The sequence below is a fragment of the Pristis pectinata genome, chromosome 7 (assembly GCF_009764475.1).
Source record: "Pristis pectinata isolate sPriPec2 chromosome 7, sPriPec2.1.pri, whole genome shotgun sequence".
Lineage (NCBI taxonomy): Eukaryota > Metazoa > Chordata > Chondrichthyes > Rhinopristiformes > Pristidae > Pristis > Pristis pectinata.
In genome coordinates, this window is record NC_067411.1 from 11113539 (window position 1) to 11131006 (window position 17468).

Genomic DNA, 17468 nt, shown 5'->3' on the forward strand with positions numbered 1-17468 from the left:
AAGGTTATCAAAAATTACAAGGGATCTTGATCAGCTAGGTAAGTGGGCTGAGAAATGGCAAATTGCATTCAATCCAGAAGTACAAGGTATTGCATTTTGGGAAGTCAAACCAGGGTAGGACTTTCACAGAACGGTAGTGACCTGGGGAGTGTTGTAGAACAGAGCTACCTACGAGTACCAGTACATAGTTCCCTAAAAATGGCATCACAGTTCAACAGGGTGCTGAAGAAGGCATTTGGCACACTGGCCTTCATGAGTCAGGGCATTGAGTACAGGAGTTGGGACATTATGTTGCAGTTGTACAAGATGTTGGTAAGGCTACATTGGAGTATTGCGTACAGTTTTGGTTACCCTGTTAATAGGAAAAATGTCATTAAGTTGGAAAGAGTGCAAAGAAGATTTACGAGAACGTTACTAGTACTCGAAGGCCTGAATTATAGGGGGAGGTTGGGCACTTTATTCCTTGGAGTGTGGGAGACTGAGGGGTGACTTTAGAGGTGTATAAAATCATGAGGGGCACAGATAAGGTGAAAGCAGTCTTTTTCCCAGGGAAAGGGAATCCAGAACTAGAGGGCATGGGTTTAAGGTGAGAGGGGAAAGATTTAAAAGGGACCTTTGGGGGCAACTTCTTCACACAGAGGGTGCTGCACATGTGGAACGAGATTCCAGAGGAAGTGGTGGAGGCAGGTACAATAACAACTATTTAAAGGACATTTGGATAGGGATATGGGCCAAATGTGGGCAAATGGGACTAGCCTAGATGGGCATCTTGGTCCGCATGTGCCAAAGGGTCTGTTCTGTGCTGTATTACTCTAAATGTAGTTGCCAATTTGTGCGCACAAATCTCCACTACACAGCACTCTGATAGATTGATGATCTGCTTTAGAAATGTTGAGGGAGGGATAGATATTGGTCAGATTATCAGGGTAAGTGCTGTGTTCTTAAAATAGTATGATGAGCTTCATCCCCAGCTGGCAGTGCAAATAATAAAATTCCAATAATCCACCATCCCATTGTTTAGAATTCCCAGTGGTTTGGCATCTGGCTCAGCAGAGCCCCATTTTCTGCACTCTGTTTAAACTCACCAGGGCCCCATTTTCCATGCACCCTTTAAAGTCTTAGGGCCCCATTTCAAGCACTCCACTTAAACTTTCCAGTGAATCTGTTAAATTTATTACACTACCAAAGAACATCTTAAAATAAGTGAATTAAAAGCGTATTGGAGTATCGATAGCAATAACATCAATAATCTGCAAAAATCTTCCATTCTAGCAGCATCAAAGTCCCAAGGGTGCTAGATTATCAGAGTTTTACTGTATTTGTAACTCCACATCCAACTCTCTCTGAAATTCAATTCCATGTAGTAATGCTAAATCAAATGATTTAATGAAAGCGTTAGAACTTCTTCATCGGGGTCTCCAAACACCTTGTCTTGGCAAATCACATGGAAGTACATCACTGAATCTTGTGGGATATATGTACAGTTTAAATTGGTGCTTTCGCAACACATGTTAGGGTTTCAGTTTAGGTCGTATCCTTCAGTGAAACTGATTTGCTAAGAGAAGCATAAGTTTCCAGACCTGCACAATTCGGTAAAGAAAGGAAGCTAGCGAATAAGAAAAAAAATAGAAATGACTCAGATCAGTGGCTGAATAGCGTAGGTTCAAATGCCAGGTGGGGCACAGCATAAGGTTACACCACTTCTAATATTAGATTTTAGAAAATTCTTATTACTCATTTTTGTTATCCGTTTACCTTTTTAGCCAGGAAGAGATGTCAACAAGCATCTGCCAAATATTCCAGATAATGGACCTGTTGTGAATAACAGATTTCAGCCAGTTGTCCCTTGGCCTCAAGTTGAAGGAGTGGAAGTGGACCTAGAATCTATTCGACTGAAAAATAAAAATGTACCACAGCAGGCCGCTGCTGACAATCAGCAAAATGCAATACAGAAACAGTTTGTTACTTTCAAGCCACAGAAGTTTGCTTACCCTGATCCGGTGTTAAGAAATGGTGTCCTGGGGAATTTTGAGGCCAAACAGCCAGAACCACCAGGTTTAGCAAATGGCCCTGGAGAAGAAGCAAAGCCTTTAGTACTGGGTCCTGAATATAAAGATGCCGTGCAAGCAACTATCAAGGAGTTCGGTTTCAACATGGTGGCTAGTGATCAGATATCGCTGGATCGAACAATCAATGATCTGAGACATGAAGAGTAAGTGTGAAATGGATCTAAAATTGCATTATTCAGTTAAAACATTGTCATAGAAAGACTTGCAATTCAATCACCTTCCTTTTGCATTTTCTCCACCTCGCTCCTGCTTAGTTACAATTCCACAGGTAATGAAGACTCTTTGCAGTAGTACTGATTCTTCATTTTCCTATGCTAGGGTGCTGTTTAACTATTGGGAACATTACAGCCAAGTACACCTTGAATACGTCAATTCCCAGCTAGTGTCGAAGTTCAAGTTTATTGTTATCTTAGGCAATCATACACAGGGTATAACTACCATGGAAAATTGTTTTTTTTTTACAGCAACAGCACAGTACATTATAAGACGAGGGCAAATGTAAATTATGCATAACATACATGTGTGACAAAATAAACAACACTAATGCAAGATTGAGGGAGAGAGAAAAAATAGTCCGAGGTAGTGTTAAGGTTTTTCAAGTTGGTTCAAGAACCTGATGACAGTGGGGAAGATGCTGCTGTTGAACATTGAGGTGTGGGTCTTCAGGCTCTTGTCTAATGGCAGCATCGAGAAGAGGGCATAACCCAGATGGTGGGGGTCCCTGATGTTTGTTGGATAGTGATAAGGAATAGGAAAGCTATTTCTCCTTCTGCCTGCCTTGATGTACCGTGGTTAGCGAACTCGAGGTACATTAGAAATTGAATAAACTGAAAAGAAGAGGAGTTGCAGGAAAAACTATTTATGTAGTGAGAGCTGATAATCTAGAACTCATTGGCTGTGGAAGTAGAGTCAATTGGAGCTTGATCATATTAAAGGCGGAGTCAGAATGGATTCTATGATCGTGCTCTATGACACAGACACAGCAGAGATTTATGTCTGGATGTAATGCCCCAAACATGAGTGAATTAGGTCAGGTACTCAGTATTAAGCAATATTCATTGAATGGTGAGAGGATCATTATTGATCTTACGATATATAATAAACAATTGCATCAATTGTATTAAGATTCATCAGTGTTTGCCACATCATCATAATGGGGAAAACAAGTGGAGTTATCCTGTAATTAAAAGTGTTGAAACATGCAGCAGGTCAGGCAGCATTGTGAAGAGGGAAGCAAAGTCAACATTTACATTTGATTTATTATTGATCAGAACTATTTTCTCAAGGTTGGGATTGGTCCTTAGTGGGGTGTGGAGTTCTGAGTGGATGGGTAGAGTAAGTGAATTGAAAAATTGAGATGTTCAGCATCACACTGTTTGTAATGGAAAGATCTAGAGAGGACACAAAGGGGGATGGGGGGACTTGAGGTGGATCAGGAATTCTTAAAATGGGAGAAAGACGCCACTGTGTGGGCTTAAAGATTTCTAGCCAAAGAAATAGGCACAAAGGCAAAGGTGGTGGAGGAAGAACTCAACATCACATTGTGCTTTCAAATCATTGAGATGTGAATATAAGCGAATGAAACTGGGGCCTCTGCTGAGAATGGAGCATTCAGTCTCAGAAGAGATGAGGACAATGTGGCTAAGGCAGAAATTGAAAGGGGCAATAGTATCAGAACAAAGTCAAGGGGAAGAAGGATTAAAGAATTCAAGATGTCGATATTTGTTGATCCTGAAAGTAATCTTTTGTCGAAGCATCCAATGTTGCCAAAGATAAAGTGGAATGACAAACCAGGACAGTTTGTCAGCATAATTTGGTGCTACTGGAGAGAGAGGTCAAGAACATGGACTTGTTGATGTATGGCGTTAAGTGTGGATCACAGAGTGGGATGAAAACAATGATCAGAGAAATGAAGATCTTTAGAAGAGATCTTTGACCATGGTGGATTCAATATGTGAAGATTTGAATTCCTGTTGGTGCCTACATGTAACTGGAAAGAATAACTCTATTATGCCTTTCACAAATACTGCACGACTTGCTGAGTATTTCCAACATTTTCTGTCTTATTGCAGATGTTCAACATCTGTAGTGTTTGGTTTTTATTATGAATAAAGCTGAAAAGTATTCACTTAAGACCTCACCTACCATCTCCAGAATTGCCCTGTGAATGGTTCCTGAAAATAAAGTTTGGGGATGTAATACAATAATAAGGAAATCTTGCTAGAACTATGTGCACAGTTTTAGTCTCCTTACATAAACAAGGATATACTTCATTGGACACATGAGAATGGGTTCACTATCTTGACTCCCAGAATTACCTAATGAAGAAAGATTTGAGCAGATTTGGTCTACACACCTTAGGATTTAGAAGAACAAGAGCTGATCTTAATGAAACTTAAAATTCTGAGAGGGTAAACATTGAAATAATATTTCCCCTTGTTAGGGGATCTAGAGCCAGAGGCACAATGTCAGAATTAAGCATTGCCCTTTTAAGACTGAGATGTGGTGGAATTTCTTTTCTGAGAGGGTCATGTATCTTTGGGATTCTTTACCATGGTAGGCTGTGGAGGCTGAGTCATTGAATGTATTGCACTGCGGCCTATTCCTGGTCCTATTTCTTCATCAGCAGAAAATATTGTTCCAGTAATGAACATCTGTTGTTGTGGAATATCCACAACTGATTAAAAGAAGCAATATTTCTCAACAATATGCATCATCACCTGTCGTGGCAGTAAAGAAGACAAAGTACAGGTGACATATGGAAATTGAGAATGCTTTGTGTGTTTCATTATCAAACCTTATACTGAGGATAAAGCAAACACACCCTGCTCAAAAGGGAGTGGTGGCATGGTAATTGTGTTACTGAATGAGAAATCATCAGAACTGATGATTCAGACATAATTATTCAGATGCCACAACAGTAGCTGGTGAATTTATTTTTTAATGTAACAAAAAAATAGAGCTACCTGTTTGTCATTTTGAAAAAAACACATCTGCCCCTCTAAATCCTTTAAAGAATGAAATCTACTGTTCTTGCCTGGGTGAGAGGGCATGAATTAATGTGGGCAGGCAAGATTAAAGAAAATTCAAAGCCATTTATAAGTGCATTAAGGGCAAGGGGGTAACCAGTTAGAGTAGGGCAATCTGTGTGTGGAGCAGGGAAAGGTCTTAAATGAATACTTTTCGATTGTATTCACTATGCTGAAGGGCACTATAGTTGAAGAATTCAGTGAGGAATACTTCTAGAACAAATTACCGATGAACAGGAAGAAGTATGAGATGTCTTAGCAGAATTAACAAGGGATAGCTTCCTAGGGCCTGATGTAATATATTCCAGACTAACATGGGAGGCAAGGGAATAGATTGCTGGGCTCCTGACAGAAGTTTTTAAATCTTTGCTGGACATAGAAAAGGTGCCAGATGAACGGAGGATGGCAAATGTGGTCCCTTTATTCAAGCAGCAGGGATAAGTCCAGAAGTTGCAGACCTGTGATGTAGGGAAAGTTCAAAGTCGAGTTTTTGTCATATGCACAAGTGCATGTACAGTATACACAAATGCAATGAAAAACTTGCAAAAATTTTTTACAAGAGAAAACACAATTAAAACAAAAAAAAAGCCCATCTTCATGCAAAGTGATCAAAATGGTCATAGTGTTGCTCGACGTAGTTATTAGGGTTGTGTGGATTAATCCAAGAACTGGTTGAAGGGAAGTAGCTGTTCTTGAACCTGGTGGTGTGAGACTTCAGGCTTCTGTACCTCCTGCCAGATGGTAGCTGCAAGAAGATGGCATGGCCTGGATGGTGGGGATCTTTGGATGTTGCCGCCTTGAGGCAGTGCCTCCGGTAGATACTATCAATGGTGGGGAGGGATGTGTCCATGATGTATTGGGCTGAGTCCAATATCTCGGCAGCTTCTTGCGTTAATGCACATTTGAATTGCTCTACCAGACCATGATGCAACCAGTCAGGATACTTTCAACAGCGCATCTGGAGAAGTTTGTTAGAAGCTCTGAGAGACAGGATTAATCTCCAATTGAAGGAGGGGGGAATTAAGGATAGTGAGCATGGCTTTAAGGGAAGATCCTATTTGACTAATTGGATTGAATTTTTCAAATGGGTAACAAGTATGTTAGTAAGGGTAGTACAGTCAATGTAGTCTATAGGAACTTAAGTAAGGCCTTTGGCAATTCCACATGGGGGATTGGTCCAAAAAGTGCGAGTCCATTGGAAAAGGGGTCACTTGGCAAATTGGATTCAAAATAGGCTTGTTGGTAGAAGACAGAGGGTGATGATTGTGGGCAGTTCTCTCAATTAGAAGTCTGTGACCCTTGCTTCAGGGAGTGGGGATTGACATCCTTGCTGTTATACATTAAGGATCTGGATGTGAATGTATGAGATGATTAGCAAGTTCAAAGATGACATGAAATTTGGTGATGTTATTGATAATGAGATTAATCTTTGGTTACTTAACTATATTGATAAGTTGATCAGATGGGCAGAACAATGAAGATGGAATCTCATAGAATCACAGAAACATACAGTGCAGAAATGGGGCCGTGTTGACAGACATTATCCTTGTCGACCATAATGCCTATCTACACTAATCCCATTTTCCTGCATTAGGTCCATCTCTCTCTCTTCATCTTTCTTCATCTAACTATGTCTTTTAAACACTGTATTTGTATGTGTCTTTACCAGCTCTTGAAAGTCATTCCAGATACTCACCACCCTGTGTGAAGAAAAACTTACCCCTCAAATCTCCTTTAAATTTCTCCCCTGTCACCTTAAACCTGTGCCCTCTAGTTCTAGACTCCCCTGTCATGGGAAAAAGACTCTGACTTTCTTTATCCTATCTGTGCCCCTCAATTTTATAAACCTCCATCAGGTCACTCCTCAGCCTCCTTTATTCTAGTGAGAATAAACCCAGCCTTTCCAATCCCTCCTTTTAACTCCAGCCCTCCATTCCAGGCAACATCCTGGTAACTCTCTTCTGCACATTCTCTATTGCTACCATATCCATCCTGTAGTATGGTGACCAGAACCATACACTCTTAAGTTTTGTACAACTGCAATGTAACATTCCAACTCTTGTACCCAATGCCTCAGCCTGTGAAGGCAAGCATACCAAATGCCATTTTCACTACTTATTCACCTGTGTCCCCATTTTCAGGGAGCTATGGACTTTGTTTAATGTTGAAAAATGTGAGGTGATACATTTTTTAAAGAGTAGTAGAGTCATACATTATGGAAACGGGCCATTTGGCCCACTACATCCACACTGGCCAGTGGGCAACCATCCATATTAACTCCATCTTCCAGCACGTATCCCGTAGTCTTCTATGGCTAGGTGATTTAAGTGCTTCCACAATCTCTCTGGCAATGTATCCAGGTGCTTGCCGCTCCCTGGGTGAAAAAGGTTCCCCTCAGACCCCTCTACCCTTTGCCCTAAATTTGTCCTCCCTATTATTCACCTCTAATAAAGGGAACCGTTCCTGCAGTCTACCATATCTATACTCATAATTTTATATACCTCAATTATGTCCCCTCTTAACCACCTCTCGAGGGAAAACAGACCTAGGCTTTCCAGTCTCTTTTGGGACTAATGAGGCTGCGATTAACATGAGGATCCTAGGAAGCACTGAGGAGTAGAGAGTGACCAAGGATCCTTGAAGACAACAGCACAGGGAGATCAGGTGATTAAGAAGGCATACAATATAATTACCGTCATTAGCTGGGGCATAGAATTAAGCGCAGGTATGGTACATCTTTTTAAGACATTAGTTAGATTTTAGCTGGGTGCTGTGTGTATTTCTAGTCATGATACTGTAGGAAGAATGTGATTGCACTGGAGGAATGCAGAGGATGTTGCCTAGGATTGAGCAATTCAGTTTTGAAGACGGACTGGATGGGCTGAGTTTCTTTTGCTTGGAGCAGAGAAAGTTGAGGAGGAACCTGACTGAGGTATGAAAAATTATGATGGAGGTAGATAGGGAGGAATTTTTACCCAGACAAAGGTGTCTATGAACAGGGCACAGATAAAAATGGGTAGTAGATTTGGAGGGAAGTTGAAGAAATTTTTTTTTCCCCTGAGGTGGGGTTGAAATCTGGACCATATTGCTTGAGTGGGTAGTGGAAACAGGTATCTCACAACCTTGGAGAAGTATTTTGATAAATTTGAAATGCCATAAGTAGAGAAGACTGGTGGTCCCAGCACTGGAAAGTGAGATTAATATGGATAGGTACTTGATGATCGGCACTGACAAGGTGTGACAAGGGTTCTGTTTCCGTGTTGCATGACTCTATAATATAAGAAATAGAAGTAGGAGTAAGCTATTCAGTATATATAAGAGAACTTCAATGAGTCCCGATGCAAGTTCCCTTCTGACCCCATGCCTTGCCCTAGCTCCAACCCCTGCTAGGTCTTCACCCTCACCCCTGACCACCACCACTCTGATGCTGAGCATTATATCCTCAGCAGAGACCTCAGCTTTGTACACCTGCACCTCAACAACTTCTGGGCTCATCATGATGTCGAGCTCTTCTTCCATCTCCTCCATGACTATTTATTTGACAAGCAGTCCTCTCCACCCACTGTGAATTTCATAGATTCACTATCCTTTGGGTGAAGAAATTTCCTCTCATCTAAGTTCTGAATGGCTGTTCTTTATTTTTGAGATTGTGGCTTTCTAAGCATCATCTGTGCCCTGTCAAGCCCCATAAGAATTTTGTTGGTTTCAATAAGATCGCCTTCCATTCTTCAAAATGCATGAGAATACACCAATCTGCCTCATCCTAGGAATCAGTCTTGCGCTCTCTCAATCATGTGTATCTTGCTGAGATGGGGAGACCAGATCCAGACACAGTATTCCTATTGCGGTCTCACCAGGGATCTGTGTAATTGCAGAAAGTACAAATGGGTATGAGCAAAGTGTAACTTCAGGAAACAGTAGAGGGATTTGTCACCTGGTGGTTTGCAGAATTCAAGGATGTCATACGTTACAATCATAGTCCAATATGCCCTTCCGCGTGGTTCATGGTGCATTCATGAAATGCTAAGTGTACTAGTCCCATCATTATACTGTTTATCTGTAACTATTTGCACAAGATGGGGACACTTAAGAGACTCCTAGACACATGAATGATGGAGAAGTGGACTATGTGGGAGGGAAGGGTTAGATCGATCTTAGAGCAGGATAAAATGTTGGCACAACATTGAGGGCCAAAGGGCCTGTACTGTGCTGTAATGTTCTATGTTCTAAGATCATTTAGATCAGTGTCCCCTTCCCTGGCAGCAGTTGTGATGTGTTTATTTTAATACATTTATTCTGTCCCCATTATTTGATCAAGAAAATGAATTCTAGTGTGTCTTTTATTCCTGGCAGTTATATACTATCCACCACTTGTGATTCCCTGGTGGCAGTTGAGCACTGTGTAGTGAAGTGTATTCATGCACTTCATGTACTTTGGACATGTTAATGGGGAGATTCTAGAAGCTTAGAGTGGGAATGTTGTGCATTTCCATCCAGCAAAAGCTATGCATATAACTTTTTTCAACCTCTTTGATAACTGTATAGCTGTCAATGTAGATGACCAGAGGCATGTTGCTAAGTATCAATCGTGAGATCACTGCAAGAGGCTTGCTTGTGATTTCCTTTGCAAAAACTATTGGCCCGGTGTCATTGTGACCTTTTCCTGTTTATTTCATCCACCAGTTGGCTGAACATTTGACCTCAAAATTGTGCTTTTTTTAACCCACTGCTGCAAAACTGCCATTATAACATTTTTCTCATCAAATAAATCTGTAACTAATCCTATATTGGAAACAAGTTGCAGCAAGTCAATAGCTTCCATTAATGTGGCACCTTTAACATGGAAAATAATCTGAAGGGATTTCACAGACTGCAGTCAGACAAAAATAAACTGATCCAAATGTATAGTTATTAAGAGATTGATCAAAGCACTGTAGGATTTTAAGGGGGTAGAGAGGTGGAGGGGTTTAGTGTTGGAATTCCAAATCACAGGACTGTTTACCTGATCGTATGGCAATTAATTGTGGAGTGAAGCTGGAGCAGTGGAAGGATAGAGTCAAGGATAGGTGGGGAAAGTTACAGAAGTAGTGAAGGGGAAAATCATTAAATGCATTTATGCAGTCATTTACCAATAGAAACATAGAAATTAAGAAAACTAGACCCTTTGAGCTTGCTTTCTTCTTCAGTGTGATCATGGCTGATCCTCTATTGTGGGACCATATTTGCATTCTTTTCCCATACCCCTTGATTCCTTTTGTGTCTAGCAACCTATCTATTTCCTCCTTTAAATATACTCATTAACTAGGCCTCCACTGCCTTGTATGGTAGGAAATTCACCACCCTCTGAAGAAATTTCTCCTCATCTCTGTCCTCATTGTCTTACCCTGTACAGGTCATCCCCAGGTTATGAATAGCTGACATGGCTATCTGTACATATGAATGAGCTCCCATAATATTATTAAATTCAAAAGATTTACAAGATGTCCTCTGGTTATGAATGGGTTCCTTTTTTTTTTACAGATGTCCATGAGTCAATTTTGTCCATGAGTCAGGCATTCATACATAAGGGTGTCCATAAGTCGGGTGTTTGTAACCCAGGGATGGCCTGTATTGACAAAATCAATTTGTGGATCTCTGTAAAAACAGAACCCGTTCGCAACCCAGGGATGTCCTGTATCCTGAAATTATGACCCCTCATTCTAAATCCCCCAGCCAGAGGAAATGTCCTCTCTATCCAGTCTGTCAGTCCCTGTCCAGACTTGGTACATTTCAATGAGATTCCCTCTCACCCTTCAGAAAATATCTGGGCCTCATCAACCCAGTGTGTCCTGGGATGATGGTCCCATCTTTCCAGCAATCAGTCTGGTGAATCTTTGTTGCACTCCCTCAATGACAAGTATATCCTTCCTTGGATGAAGAAACCTAAACTGCACACAATGCTCCAGATGTGTTCTCACCAAGGTCTTGTTTAATTGTACTATGTATTCAAAATCTCTTGTAATAAAATATAATAGTACCGCTTGCTGCCTTAACTGCTCACTGCACTTGGATAGTTGTAGCAGGAATGCACTACCTGAAGGGAGGCAGATACTCTCATGTCATTTAAGAAACTTGTAGACAAGTACTGGAATCACCAAAGCATTGAAGGCTACAGACCTAATGCGGGTAAATGGGATTTGTACAGAAGATACAGCAGGTGGCATGGACGTGGTGGGCCAAAGGGCCTGTTTCTTTGTTGGCCAAAGTTGATCGGAAGGGGATCCGAGCAGGAATGACAGTAGACCAACAATGGCAGGAGTTTCTGGGAGTAATTTGGAAGACACAGGATCAGTTCATCCCAAAGAAGAAGCATTCTAAAGGGAGGATGAGGCAATCGTGGCTGACGAGGGAAGTCAAAGACAGCATAAAAGCAAGAGAGGGCATGCAATATTGCAAAAATTTAGTGGGAAGCTAGAGAATTGGGAAGCTTTTAAAAACCAACAGAAGGCAACTAAAAAACAATAAGAGGAGAAAAGATGAAATATGAAGGTAAGCTAGCCAATAATAAAAAGAGGATACCAAAAGTTTTTTTTCAGATATATAAAGAGTAAAAAGAGAGGCAAGAGTGGACATTGGACTGCTGGAAAATGACACTGGAGAGGTAGTAATGGGGAACAAAGAAATGGCGGATGAATTGAATAAGTATTTTGTGTCAGTCTTCACTGTGGAAGACACCAGCAACATGCCAGAAAATCAAGAGTCGGGGCAGAAGTGAGTGTAGTCGCTATTACCAAAAGAAGGTGCTTGGGAAACTGAAAGGTCTGAAGATGTCACGTGGACTGGATGGACTACACCCCAGGGTTCTGAAAGAGGTAGCTGAAGAGATTGTGGAGGCATTAGTAGTGATCTTTCAAGAATCACTAGATTAAGGAATGGTTCCGTAGGACTGGAAAATCGCAAATGTCACTCCACTCTTTAAGAAGGGAGGGAGGCAAAAGACAGAAAATTACAGGCCAGTTAGCCTAACTTCAGTAGTTGGTAAGATGTTAGAGTCCATTATGAAGGATGAGACTTCAGGGTACTTGGAAGCTCATGATAAAATAGGCTGAAGTCAGCATGGTTTCCATCAGGGCAGATCTTGCCTGTCAAATCTGTTGGAATTCTTTGAGGAAGTAACAGGCAGGATAGACAAAGGAAAGTCAGTGGATGTCATTTACTTGGATTTTCGGAAGGCCTTTGACAAGGTGCCGCACGTGAAACTGCTAAACAAGATAGGAGCCCATGGTATTGCAAGAAAGATACTAGCATGTATAGAAGATTGGTTGACTGGCAGAAGGCAAAGAGTGGGAATAAAGGGGGCCTTTTCTAGTTGGCTGCCAGTGACTAGTGGTGTTCCACAGGTCAGTGTTGAGTCAGCTACTTATTACGTTATATATTATTGATCTGGATGACAGAATTGATGGCTTTGTGGCCAAGTCTGAAGATGATATAAAGATAAGTGGAGGGGCAGGTGGTGTTGAGGAGGCAGGGATTCTGCAGAAGGACTTGGACAAGTTGGGAGAATGGCAGATGGAGTACAGCATAGGGAAGTGAACGGTCATGCACTTTGGTAGAAGGAATAAAAGCGTAGACTATTTTCTAAACGTGTAGCAAATTCAGAAATTGGAGGTGCAAAGGGACTTGAGTCTTAGTGCAGCATTCACTGAAGGTTAACTTGCAGGTTGAGTTGGTAGTAAGGAAGGCAAATACAATGTTAGCATTCATTTCAAGAGGACTAGAATATAAAAGCAAGGATGTAATTATGAGGCTTTATAAGGCATTGGTCAGACCACATTTGGAGTATTGTGAGCAGTTTTGGGCCCCATAGCTAAGGAAGGATGTGCTGTCATTGGAGAGGGTCCAGAGGAGGTTTATGGGAATGATTCTGGGAATGAAAGGATTAATGTATGAGGAGCACTTGATGGCTCTGGGCCTGTACTCACTGGAGTTTAGAAGGATGGGGGGGGGGGGGGGGGGGGCGGAGAGTGGGGGGGGGGTATCTCTGAAACCTACTGAATATTGAAAGGCCTGGATAGAGTGGACTTGGAGAGGATGCTTCCAGTGGTGGGAGAGTCCAGGACCAGAGGGCACAGCCTCGGATTGAAAGGACATCCCTTTAGAACAGAGTTGAGAAGGAATTTCTTTAGCCAGAGGGTGGTGAATCTGTGGAATTCATTGCCATAGATGGCTGTGGAGGCCAAGTCATTGGGTATATTTAAAGAGGAGGTTGATGGCTTCTTGATTAGTAAGGGTGCCAAAGGTTATGGGAGAAGGTGGGAGAATGGGGTTGAGAGGGAAAAATAAATCAGGCATAATCAAATGGTGGAGCAGACTCAATGAGATCAATGGCCTAATTCTGCTTCTACGTCTTGTGTTTCTGACCTGTTTGACTCTGTTTGGTTTTAGTGGCTGATGTAAAAGGATGTCCAGATCCCTTTGTGCAACCACGTTTCCCAATCTATCACCATTTAAATAATATTCTGCCTTTCTGTTTTTCTACAAAAAGGTTGACGCACTATTCACGGTATTTTGCATGTATTTGCCACTAAGTCATCTAATCTAAATCTCCTCGAAGTGTCTTTGCATCCTCTTCACAACTTGCAATCCCACCCCCAGTTGTTCTCATCAGCAAACTTAGAAATCTTGCATTCGATTCTCTCAATCACTGCCTGCCACTCTGAGAAAGACACATTTATCCCTTCTTTCTGTTTCCTGTCTGTCAACCAATTTTCAATCCACGCCAGTATGTTTCTCTTAATCCCACGTGCAATAATTTTGCACACTAACCTCTTGTGTAGACTTTTTTAAAAGCCTTCTGAAAATCCAAATGTAACACATTCACTTCTCCTTTATATTCCATAAAAGTACTCCCAAATTTGCATACATGATTTTCTTTCATAAATCAATATTAACTTTGTCTAATCCCATTGATATTTTCTAAATGTCCGGTTATCACATTCTTTATCATAGACCTAGTAGTTTTCATACTGGTAATGTTAGGCTCATTGTACTATAGTTCCCTGTTTTCTTTCACCACCTTTAAGGAGTTTGTCAGGGTGGCAGGCAGCAATTAGTGGGATGCTACATGGATCAGTGCTCTAGCCACAGCTATTCACAATACTAATCACTGATTTGGATGAGGGAATTAATGTAACATCTCCAAGTTTGCACATTACACAAAAGCTGGGGTAGAGTGAGAGCTGTGAGGAGGATGCAAAGAGGTGGCCTGCAATCAGTAGCCACTAGGTCAATAAATTGGCCTTGCTACCATGCCCAGCCCTGAAAAATGTATTTTTAAAAAGTTACTCTTACAAATCAGATAGTTTTATTATGCAGGCCATGTCATTGAATATTGTTTAGAGAATGAGTGAGCTATGGAAACATGCATTCAACTTAAACAGTGATGTCCTATTTTATAAATTCCCACGCTTGAGTCCAAAACTTAAAATCTGTTCAATATATATTGTTTGAAAAAGACTTTTGTTCTAGATTAATGTTGCATATTTTGCAGTGAAATTCTTTCCATTCACTTTCTCCTCATAATGGCATTGGGCAAGGAATTTCTTCTCATCCAGTCTTGAATGGCCAATTGCTTTTTTTGAAGCTGACCTCTTTCTCTAGACACCCCATTCAGGGAAAATATTATCCCTGCATCTAACTTACCAAATCATCTAAGAATTTTGTCCTTTGCAATGAGGTCACCTCCTAAAAATCTCTTCATTCAACAATCCCCTATCACCCAGTCTGGAGAACCTTCAATGGACTCCCTCTATCATGAGTATCTCCTTCCTTAGGTGGAGAGACCGGATATGTGCACAATACTTCAGAATTCTATATAATTGCAAGAAATCACTTTACTCTCAGTGAAATCCTCTTGCAATAAAGGACAACCTACCATTTGCCTTCCTAATCTACACTTTAATTTCCATTAATTCATGGACACAAAACACCCAGGTTCCTCTGAACTCCAACACCTTTCTTTCTCTCACCATTTTAAAAAATATTACACTTTCCTACTAAAGTGGATGACCTAAGATTTTTCCATATTTTAGTTTGCTTGCCATGTCCTTGCCTGTTCATTTAGCCTGTCTATATCATTCCTAACTTTATCCTCTCAACTCAAACTGGCACCCAACTTTGTATCATTAGAAAATCTGGATACAAAGCTCTGATATCTGGCATACAACTCGCCTTTTAATCAAATATGTTGCTTACTCGAGAATCAGCCTTGAACCTGCCCCTGCGTTAGCCTAGCTGCTCCCTCAGTGCTACTGGTCCATCAGACTGGCTGCTTCCTCTTTCTAGTGCACACCAAATTGTAAAATGCTGAATAAGAAAGCTTTTACTGTACTTTGTCTTCCCATCCAGATTATTATACTATAGATTGTAAACAGCTAGGCCTGGGCAGGCACCCCACTAGTCAGAGTCTTCAACCCTGAAAATGACCTGTTTGTTCCCAATCATTAATCCACGCCAGTATACCAATTTCCATTCCCATCATTTCTGAAGATCAGAAACAGGCCCAAGACTTCATGTGCAGCTATTGACTTATTCACTGGTGCCCTCTTTTGGTACATTGCAGCATTCCAGGCAATTTGTAGATGGCAGCAGCATAGTTGATCAAATTGAATGAAGTAATAAATTCTGCACTTGGCATTGGGTCAAGAAAAGCTGTTTAAAAATGACTTTGTTATAAGTGCAAATGTTGCACAAATAATCTTTATTGCAGTACTGTGTAGATGTCTGTTTGGCCGCAATGTTAAAAACAAACACAGCAAAGGCCAATCCGATCTAAACACAACATGTATGGTCAGGTCCTGTTGGGCTCTGGTCAGATAATCATGCTCTGGTATGCTTAATTGCATCAAAGAGAGCAGTCTCTGGCAGATTGTAATGAGTAACTTGAATATTTTTTAATTTTACTACCTCTTGAGTTAAGAAATTGAACAATTTGTAATCAGATTATTGTGCAATTATCTTGAAAATAGATATAAAACAAAGTTACAAAATTCTACAAATAATTTAGAAGCGAGTAATGTGCAGTGTATTTCCAGCATTTCAATTTTGATTTTAGCACCGGAGACCACTTAACTCTTGAGACTATGCCATCTCTCACTAGTTCAGTCTTTCCCTAGCTCTGTATCCACGTCAGTTTATGAAATTGTATGTCTACAAAGCTAGGTGATTTTGTGTTCAGAATGAAGAATATATGATTCAAATTCAGAAATTATTCTTTAATTCTGGAGAGAAGTTGTGTGCTCCTTCATTCTCTGCAAATTTCATTCTCAGTTTATGTTGATGCATCACTCCCAGCTGGAGCAGCAGTAGAGGGCTCCACAATTGATTTCTAGATGTCGGTGGAATCGAGGGATAGTGCAGTTAGTGCAGGAAGATGGAGCTAAGGTTAAAGATCAGCCACGATCTGACTGAATAGCAGAGCGGACACAGATGGATGGCCTAATCCTGCTGCTTGTGTTCTTGTGCAACTCTCGTAAGAATCTGTGTGGACACAAGATGAAGCTGAGATTGATTTCAGGCTGTGATGTTCACTCTATCTCTGACTATGCTCCATATGTGACTATAGGTCTTTTTTTATTGTTATCTCTGGTAGCAACAGGGTTGTTTAAAATGAGCTTCTATGTCATTAGTGTTTTCATCCTGACCCACCAGTTAAAAGACAGCATGAAATAGGGACATATCCTCAACTCCCAAGAAACTGTTGGAGAGATAATTGGGTTGTGTGTGTGTTAAATGGAACAGAATTTTAGAAATATATCTGGTGGCTAATAAAAATTAGGATTTTACTGGCCAGCTTTGAACCCTTACCTCTTGTATGTTTTGCTTTGCGCTATCTTGTCTTATCTTCTGAAGCACAGAATAAAAGCAACATTATACGTTAGAATCCCAAGCCTTCTGGGAATCTTGGTTTACTGTGCCACATTGAAGTGCACATTTCAAAGCTTAAGACAAGCTTTAATCCCAAGGAGTTTGCATAAAGAAATTGTTTACCTAGTCACATGGAAATTCTTGTGTCTCTGCCCTAATATCTAGCTATACAAGAGACTGCAGATGCTGTAATCTGGACCAAAGAACAAACTGATGGAGGAACTCACTGGGTCAGGCAGCATCTGTGGAGGCGCAGGAATGGTAGATGTTTTGAGTCAAGATGCTGCATTGCTGCACTAGAACCTCTCTTCTTACACTGCTCAATTGCTGGAGGGAGAAATTGGAACCACATACTTGGATGAAGACTGTAAGAAGGGAAGCTTTTGCATGTGTACAGTTTTTCTGCCCAGCAATGTGCAGCAAAGTATCAGAGGTCTAATTTAATATGTATTGAAATACATATTCT

At 40.9% G+C, this 17468-nt stretch overlaps 1 protein-coding gene across 2 annotated transcripts in view; it reads left to right on the forward strand.

Moving 5' to 3' along the window:
- Positions 1 to 17468, forward strand: part of galnt7 (UDP-N-acetyl-alpha-D-galactosamine: polypeptide N-acetylgalactosaminyltransferase 7) — a 90312-nt gene that overhangs the window by 26685 nt on the left and 46159 nt on the right. For both annotated transcript variants that reach the window (XM_052019320.1, XM_052019319.1), the window contains exon 2: positions 1764 to 2212. In XM_052019320.1, coding sequence (XP_051875280.1) covers positions 1764 to 2212 — 449 coding nt within the window. The remainder of the gene's footprint in view (positions 1 to 1763; positions 2213 to 17468) is intronic.